Genomic DNA, 8,841 nt, shown 5'->3' with positions numbered 1-8,841 from the left:
AAATCGTCCTTCAAAACGAGCAAAGAAGAGAGTACAGTGAAGTCGGACGTTCTGCACGCATGCAACAGCAAACTGAAAAATGCCGATGTAAATCTGAACTGAAATCGTTTGAAATTCCACATTTTCAATTATTTGTCTTTGGGCTGTTTGCTTTGAAGCCACAGAGGAGGCTCTGCGGTGGTGTTTCCATTGGTTGACTGATCTTGTTTTCAAAGAGGTCTGTTTTCAATCAAAGGCTGTCATTTTTCATTATTTCATTCAAGTCTACAGTCATTTTCAGCCCTGTACAGTGAAATATTTCATGTGCATCACAATCCGCGAAAAAAATAGGAGGACTACATTAGCCTGTACAGTAAATATGAATTTAATTTTGGTTCTTTATGTGTGCAAATGTGGCGCGAAAAAAAAAAACAACTAAAGTTTAAATTGCAACACTGTCCTTAAGAGACTGACTGAGGCGATAAATTAATCCCTAAACTGTAAAAAAAAAACCCAAAAAAACCCCTCTCATGTGTCTTTTATTAAGGCGCAGCATCATCACTTTGAAGCTGTTTTGTCATCTCGCAGCTGGCTTTCCTTAAGTTATGACATTCATCATTAATTCAGTTAAAAAAAATAAAAAAAACAGAAAAAAGTGTGTGTCGCGAGATGTTTTCGAGCGGCGCCGTCCAACTTTTTCCCCTTCCAATGGGGCCCCTCTTACCCACCAGTGTAACCTTGGACTCCGAGTGTGTGTGTGTGTGTTATCTCCACGCATGTGCATGTGCATAGACCATTCATTCAGAGGAACATATGCCGGTGCCTGTGCCTGCATGTGCCCCACTGCGTGCGTGCGCGTGCGTGCGTTTGTGTGCGTGAGAGATAATATGACAGGGGAGCCGTTTGCTGAAGCCAGTGGAGTGTGGCCGAGTGCTTGAGAGCGGGCGAAGGGGGGGCCGGGGGGGAAGGAAGAGCTGATGGGAAAGGTAGAAGTAGGGTGAAATCGAGAACAGGGATCAGGTGAGGATTAAAACGGACGCGACAAAATCTGGAATTTGGCCGACAAAACCAGTCGTGGCGTGTCAGGTCAATAACAGGTGTAAAATCGTGAACAAAATACGGATAGCGCACGGATGTACACATTTTGATTAATGCGCTAAAACTTCAATTGTCAATGAACACGTTCTGGATTGAAAAGCGGCGGGAAATTTGCGACGTATCCACTCAAATATTCGCCACCTAATTCTGTGTACAATCCAAATTATAAAGCTTTGAACCGGTAACATTTCGTTTTATCGTCACCCACTGTCATACGACCAACGTAGCAGCCATTGGCTAACATGTCACCGTTGCTATTTGCATGTTTGTATTAAACGTATGTATTTGAGGATCAGTTTGAAGTGAATTATATTTCCCCGAACACAATAATTCATCACTATAATCAAGAAAGCGAGACGAATAGAAACGTCCTTTGCCCTTTTCTCCCAAGTGCGTCATCAAGGGCAAAAAAAAAAAGCAATCCCTCGCGGCGACCGACACCTACAGCACGTCCTTGCTACACCTGGCCACGCCATCCGCTGTATGTGTCATGCATTTTCAAAGCACGCCGTCGTGATGTGAATACTAAGCATCGGTTGACTGACAGCACGCGCGGCGCCAGGTTAGCGTGCAAAGTTTCCACGGGAGAAACCAAAGCGGGTTTGCCAGGCGTGGTCATAAACTATGATGGGATTAGCCTCACCCTTGGGCTCGGTTCATTTAGATGCCGCGACTGATCATTTCCCGCGCAGCAGCCGGGGACTCAAATGGGATATTTGTGAGGCTCAAAGGGGGAATGGAAAAACAGCCACGGCGGGGTTGAGCGATTTAATTTTGCATCTGTGTCAGAACAAAAAAAAATGACAAGCTCATGTGCTACGGCAAACAAAATCACTCATTGAGCTAAATACAACAATGAGCAGTGCAACGGGTGAAAATAAATCTTCATGCAAATGTACCTTCGTGGCTGACCGCTTCCTTCTGCACCGAAAGCTTGCAGCTATCCATTTTTCAGCAAACAGGCTTTCCCAAATATACCGAACCTATTTTTAACTTAAGGCTACATAATGCAGCACGGCACCCCCGGGAAGATATTTCTCCAGCTATTTTCCAACTCTTTAAATTTCTTGATGAAAAAAAAAATCACTGATGACACCAGGTCAGACCAATCACAATAAAAAAAAAAAAATCTGAAAATGAACCTATTTGAATTGGATTGCAATTCCTTGGCGGAGGTAACAGGGAGAGAAGACCGAGGAGATGAAAACACAGAGGGAGGTGGGACAAAAAGCCACAGGCTCAGTGTTGAGCAGCAAGCGCTGAGCCTCAGCATGACCTGCTGCCTGCCTGCTTGTGTGTGTGTGTGTGTGTATGTGTGTGTGTGTGTGCGTGTGTGTTGTTGCCTGCTGGGCCCATGCTCGCACTCACACTGCGCGAGAGAGAAGGGGAAGAGAGCAGGGAAATAAGCAGTGATGGGAGGAAGAAGAGTATTTTTAATAGGGATGAGGAGGGAGAAGCAGTCACGTGATGTTTCTGGAGATGCTTTGTGTGTGTGTGTGTGTGTGTGTGTGTGTGTATGTCTGTGTGTGATGGCACCTCCCCAAAGTCTGACAAGTCGTGTCATGCCAGCGTGTTAAGTGCTGATGTATGCACGGCCCGGTACATGTGCGACCCGACGTGTTGATGAATCACGGGGAGGGTCGTGAGCGGATAATTGTTGCTGGTTGCCAAGGCGACACGGGCGTGTGTCAACATGACGCCCCCCACACACACACTCCCGCCCCAATGAAAGCTGACACCTACCTGAGTGAATATTACCATGTCTGTTCCACGCACACATCCATGCGCAGCAGAGGGGATGATATGAAAGTGAAAGCAGACAGTGACATTGATGCCGCGAAACTTTGTGTGTGTGTGTGTGTGTGTGTGTGTGTGTGTGATACATCTTTTATGTTGCTTTGTGGTGTTTCCTTGCTCCACCTTGCACAGTGCTCACTCGCACGTATGGGGGCCAGCAGTTGCGTTCAAAGTACGGCACTCTTATTGTTCTCACCTCCTCTTTTGGGCTGTTATTTTTTTCCCAACCCCCTGACACCCGTCCGACGTCTCGTGGGGCAAAAGATGTTTTCAAAAAGCCAAGCGGCATCTGTCTTGAGGCCTCAAAGATATGGGATGCTTTCTTTCTTTTTGTTCATCCTCCATGCCACAAGAGGGCAGTGCTCTTTATTGCCAATGGAAAATTTATCAGCATGCTAGCGCGCTAGCTAACCAATTACAATCCCGTCGTTTAAGAACCACTTCAACTTAAAAAAAAATATGTGTGCGGTAGTAATATAAAGGATAAAAACTATGTGCTTTTGAGTATGTGTTTCATTGTTTGTGTTCAAGTATCTGGAACTGAAAGGCTTGTCACAACAGTAATATCGAAGCTAGTTTCGTTAGCCTCTCTTCCGTGTTTTGCATTGCGTATTCGTATGACGCAAGCGGAATTTCCGCTGTGTAGTTCTCTTTGTTTTTAACTACAACTTTGCATAGTATATAGTATATTATATATATGTATATATATATATATATATGTATATATATGTATATATATATATGTATATATATATATATATATATATATATATATATATATATGTCTGTGTGTGTGTTATCCTGCATATGTTAAAGAGGATAAAAAGTAGACTATATAACCTTAATTTCACGCCAGATATCTTCATTTTACCCGGCGCAACAAAGTCAAATTCACGCTTAGAGCTCTCCTCAGCCGCGTTTTGATGCGATATTTCCCAGCCGTCTGCGGCACAGCATCAATAAGAGGCGAGATGAGACGCTTGCTGACACTTACTTCATCATAAACTTCATTTGCGCTCAGAGCGGCGGAGCCGCGGTGCTTTTCCGCTTCTTCGTAGCATCTCGTCATAACCAAGCTGCCGCGTGACCTCTTCTTCCCCCACCCCCTCCACCCTTTGTGTTTTGTCATTACAGTTCAGAAAAACAAATGTGGGTATACACTTAGGTACAGTACAGTAAGAAAGTTTTTCTACTTCCCACCACTGATGAACGTTGAGGGACAGCATGGGGTCATTCCTGCAGGCTTTTGCCAAATATGCTTTTCTTCCCTTCTTTCTGCACACTTCCTCTCTCCTTGCCTGCCCTGACAGCTCGTCTCGCTACGTCGCCTCACAGGCTGTGTGTGTGTGTGTGTGTGTGTGTGTGTATGTGTGTGTGTGTGTTCCGACACATGCTTTGACAACATGCAGGCCTCCAAGGTGTGTGTGTGTCCTCAGCAATGCCTTTGCTTTCTGCCAGCTCTGCAGTCTGACATCGGAGATTTTTCAGCCGCACGCTCACTCTCACCCTCAGTAGTCAGCATTTTGCCTTTTTTTTTTTTTTTGTCAATGCACTCTGTCATCTGTTGGCATGCGCATGACTGTGTGTGCTCATCTATCTCGTTTCCACCTTTTACAATTCGCATACGGCGGATTTTTTTCCCCCCTATCGCTCCATGCAGGTGTACCTAATGAAGTGGCTGGGCAGTGCGGAATGAAATACAGGTACACAGTATCTACTAAACTGGGAGGGAGGAGAGCAAAATATGTAGATGAGTCATTTAAACAATCACATCAAAGTCCAAAATTTACCGAGTGCTTTTGTTGTAATGTTCCGTGGAACAAATGTGACATTTTTACAGTAAATCTGTTGGGGAATAGTTCGGCGGATTCTATCCAGATCCACCTGTGTCTGTTTTAGGCCCACTGCACAAAGAGACGAGGACTTATTCTGTTGACAACTGTAGCCAACGCCTGAATAATTGATCTTTTCGGAAACACGCGGCGTGCGTGTGAAGTCTGCATCCCGACATTGAATTTGAAAAAAAATAAAATTAATAAATGAACATTCGAGCGGCGGGAGGAACAAAAGAAAGTGAGAACCTGGGATTTGGCAGGTTCTTTGTGTGATTTGTTTTTGTCGCCTTTTAGGGATGAATATCTGACTAAAGAACTGGCTAATTGGGAACAGCCTGTTCAATTTGGGACGAAAAGCTGCTTTGGGGTTCAATGGCTAAAATTCAAGGTTCGCTAAGTTAGGCTACAGTGTTGCTCGAAGGTAATCCCGCAGGAAATGAATGCAACGCAATATGATTCCCTGTGAAGTGATGGAAATGGTGTGTGTTCGTGTGTGTTATTAATTTCTCCAGGGAAGGGCTCACGAGGCCGCTGTAGTCTGACCGCCCGAGCTCCAGGGCACCGGGGGGAAATCAGGCAATCTGGCCCAGCCTCGGTGCCCCTGCTGGGTCTTCCTGCTGAGGGATTCGGCCTCTCCCAAGGCTCCAGTCAGGTGCCAAATGAGGCCTGGCGTATAGCTGAGGCTGCCGAGGTGCCAAAGTGGGCCGGCTCCACCGCGTACTGTTGGCAGCAAGCTGAGCGCAGACGCTATCCGCACGTTGACACAATTACATTCAGCGTCATGTCTTTTGTTGTCTCCATCAGGCGTTGGACAGTTCATTAGGGACACCGCCGAACAACAATTTCGGAAAAGAAACGCTTTTTTTCGGTCGACGAGTGATCCTATTTCAAGTGAGGGAAATGACAGATCCACCAGATCATTGCATTCTGGTGTGTTCGATTTGGCCACCAGGGAGCAGTAGAGTGCAGCCATGCTGACACCAATGAAGAAGAGTTTCATAACTTCTGTTCTCTTTGTTTTATATTGAGGTAAATAATGTTTTTTTTGTTGCTGTTGTTCTCCCTCCACACATTTCGCACAGTTAGCGTATTAGCCTAGCTTCCCAAATCATATTTGCACATCTTTGGATGTGAAAAAAAATTAGAAACCCCCCCAAAAAAAAATCAATCAATGAGAAGACTACAGTTGCCTTGATTCAACTTTGACTGAAAATCTAAACTGACAATATTTTGTCCGGACTTTTTTTTTTCTGGGGGTGGTGTGTTCTTTTTTTTCTTACTGCTTCAGATCCCGTGTTGGACAAGCGGGTGGTCTTGTTTTACATTTTCCCACAGTTAAAGCGAAGGGAGGGGCGAACACGCAGCATGCACATGTGGCCCTTGCGAGGAGAGGTTGAGAGACGGACGGATGGAAGAAAATAGAAATGTCACTCTCACTTTCAGACCGTGGCGGAGAGAGCTAAATAAAAAGAAAAAGACGAAACAAAAAAAAGGTGTGCGAGGAATCGCTTTGTAGCGGGGGAGGTGGAAAGACAGATGGTGAAAGAGAGCGAGAGATGTGCCGATGAAGATGCAGAGAGAAGGAGGTGCGGAGAGAAGTGAAGAGCAAGATATATTTAGAGAGGGAGAGAGTTTGAGCCTCCGAGCGGGAGGCATGACTCATCCTCTGCCAGCTGACTGAAGGAAGGATGGATGAAGGAGAGGAGACGGATGGAGGGAAGTCGGCAGGAGGAGGGGAGCATGCGTGATACAAAAAAAAAAAAAAAAAACAACAACCCACAAAACCCAAGCCCAAAAGCCGAACTGTCGCAAATTAATCAGAATGTATAACACGGACATACACGAAGAAGAAAATTCCTCCATAAACTGCCAATAACGTTCTTGGCAGAGGATCAAGAATATATGCCAGTGTGTGCTCTCACAAAGTCGATCCAAAGGAGTTGTTTGCGAGCAAGTCGACTGATTTATTCGCACGGAATCCGACCCCTGACCTTTCACCTCTCAGAGCGGCTCAAAGGGGTGGGGTTCTGATTGGGAGACTGGTTGCCAAATCAACGGAAGACATTGCCTTTGCAACCCGGTCCTCCTTCACTCACCGTTTGTCCTTTTACGGCTTTTGCTTCGCGGAAGATGTTTACGAGGTGACCAGATGGGTCCGTAAAGGTGAGACTGGACTCTGAGGCGGCGTTTGCAAGCGGAAATAATCTTTGGGAAAGCGTTTTGCAGGTCATTGTCCTCACAGTCGGGTCATTGCGAGTCAACACAATGCTGCAGTGTTGACTGTGATGCTGCTGTTGAATCCACAGTGGAGCTGTTGGGGCTTTTTTTTTTTTTTTCCGGCATTGCTCCCTGTTGCATGGCGATTGCTCATAACCTCCAGGGAGCAACCCTTTCTCTCACTTTCATCCTCTCTCTTGTTTCCCCTCCTCCTCCTCCTCCTCCTCCTATTTTTATTTTTTTAATTTTTTATTTAGCTCACATGGCCTAAGTTGCTCTCCCGAGTCCCGACCCTCCACTACACCACCCCCCACCCCCTCCTCTGCTGTGGTGGGCTCCAGGCAGCGTGGCTAGCCTGCGCCCCCTTGTGGTTGTAAGTGAGCGTTGCAGCTCATCCACAACAGCTCGCTGTGTTGTGCAAAATGCCCTCAGGGATGCATTTTCTTTTTTTTTGGCGGGTGGTGAATAAGTGAATGATAAAAACTCTGTTCTGCATTCAGCCACATCTGCAGGTGCTAATTTTTAAAAAATAATAAAACATTATAAAGTCCTTCCTGAACCTTGAATTATTCCGAAAATTCCGTTTCCCGTCGAAGGGATCGAATGTTGTGACCTGCTTGTTCCAAGTTCGTGTCTTCCGTGTTCCTCCAGGCGGTGGCGATGTTGTCATAGCAACGCGCACACGTATACACTAACTGTGTAGCGCGTGTGTGTGCGTGTGTGTTGTTCTCCTACTAAGCGGGATGAGCTTTATCGTGAAAACAACACCCGTGACGAATTAAATGAAAATGTCGGAGGAGGTGGACGCACTTGAATACTTCCGCGTGTGCATGGGTTGATTGTTGTGTGGGCGTGGTTCTGCATCATCGGATGCATTTGGACGCACCCGAGCTCCTTTTACCCACGCACGTGACAAAAGCCTTTCGGGGTTTTTTTCAGACCCCCTTTTCTTTTCTTTTTTAACCCTAAGTGTTGAAAAAAAAAGTGTGGAGTCTGAAAAGACATATCAAGATGTCTTTGGGAGTTGACTTTTAATTGACAAATCAAGGATGCGTCTGGGAAGCGTGACAAAGAGACGAATTGCAAAGCCAACGACAGCTTGGAATATTCAAACCCGCGTTCCACTTTGCATCCAATCTCGCGCGACGCCAGGTCGTAAAACTGGGAGGGGAAGTGGGTGGGAATTGGATAGGGAGGGAAGGGGAGCTTGTGTGGAGGGGGGCTGGGGGGGGTAGTTCAGAGGTGAATTAGGGGGTGAGACGGAGCAGGATTCGGAGGAGAGAGGTGAAGTGGTCGTGGAGGGACGAAGACGTGCGACGCATTTGTCGTGACTTTTTCCAATCAGCATCATCGCTGCTTTGATTTGATTTCTTTTGGATGACATTTTGGGCGACTCTCCTTCCTTTTTTTTTTTTTGTTTAATGCGTAAAACCAACCCGGCTTTGCGCGTGCCCTGATTGGACCTATAGCGACCCCATGCTTCTATCTTCGGGTCACCCCTTGACTTATCGGGCTTTTATTTATTTAGTTATGTATGTATTTATTTTTTAAATGACGGCCGCGTGATTGTGCTCGCTTGGACTCCTTTCAAAGAAGTCAAATCCCAACCGCGCGCATGTCTCAACAGCGCAGCACTTTCCCCGGCAGCGGGCGGCGAATCATGGACCGCAAAGGGGTCGGGGTTCGGCACTTGTTCCTGCTGCTGGTCGCCCTCCTCGCCGGAACCTCGCAGTTGTTAGTGGTGGACGCCAACTCGTGGTGGTAAGTCTTTTCTTATGTGTTTTATTGCGCTTTTACGGCGCCAATAAAATCGTGTGAGATGAGAGAAAGAAGGAGCGTTACGCGCGAGTTTTACGCACAATTGACGCATAGTTTTAAGTCGGAGCTAAATGACAAAAAAAAAAAAAAAGATGAA

General features: G+C 46.2%; 1 protein-coding gene across 3 annotated transcripts in view; it reads left to right on the top strand.

Annotated features, from left to right (window-relative positions):
* wnt5b (wingless-type MMTV integration site family, member 5b) overlaps positions 1 to 8,841 on the top strand; it is a 42,660-nt gene that overhangs the window by 23,506 nt on the left and 10,313 nt on the right. Inside the window, exons 2-3 of one of the 3 annotated variants that reach the window (XM_019877045.1) lie at positions 5,222 to 5,400; positions 8,554 to 8,687. In XM_019877045.1, coding sequence (XP_019732604.1) covers positions 8,587 to 8,687 — 101 coding nt within the window. In that variant the 5' untranslated portion in view covers positions 5,222 to 5,400; positions 8,554 to 8,586. Of the gene's footprint in view, positions 1 to 5,221; positions 5,401 to 8,184; positions 8,688 to 8,841 lie in introns of those variants that run through there. The other 2 variants (XM_019877044.1, XM_019877043.1) reach the window with 2 other exon arrangements.

Source organism: Hippocampus comes, unplaced genomic scaffold, assembly GCF_001891065.2.
Source record: "Hippocampus comes isolate QL1 unplaced genomic scaffold, H_comes_QL1_v1.1 scaffold127, whole genome shotgun sequence".
NCBI lineage: Eukaryota > Metazoa > Chordata > Actinopteri > Syngnathiformes > Syngnathidae > Hippocampus > Hippocampus comes.
Note: the sequence above shows the minus strand (reverse complement) of the source record. Positions and strands in the feature narration are given on the sequence as shown.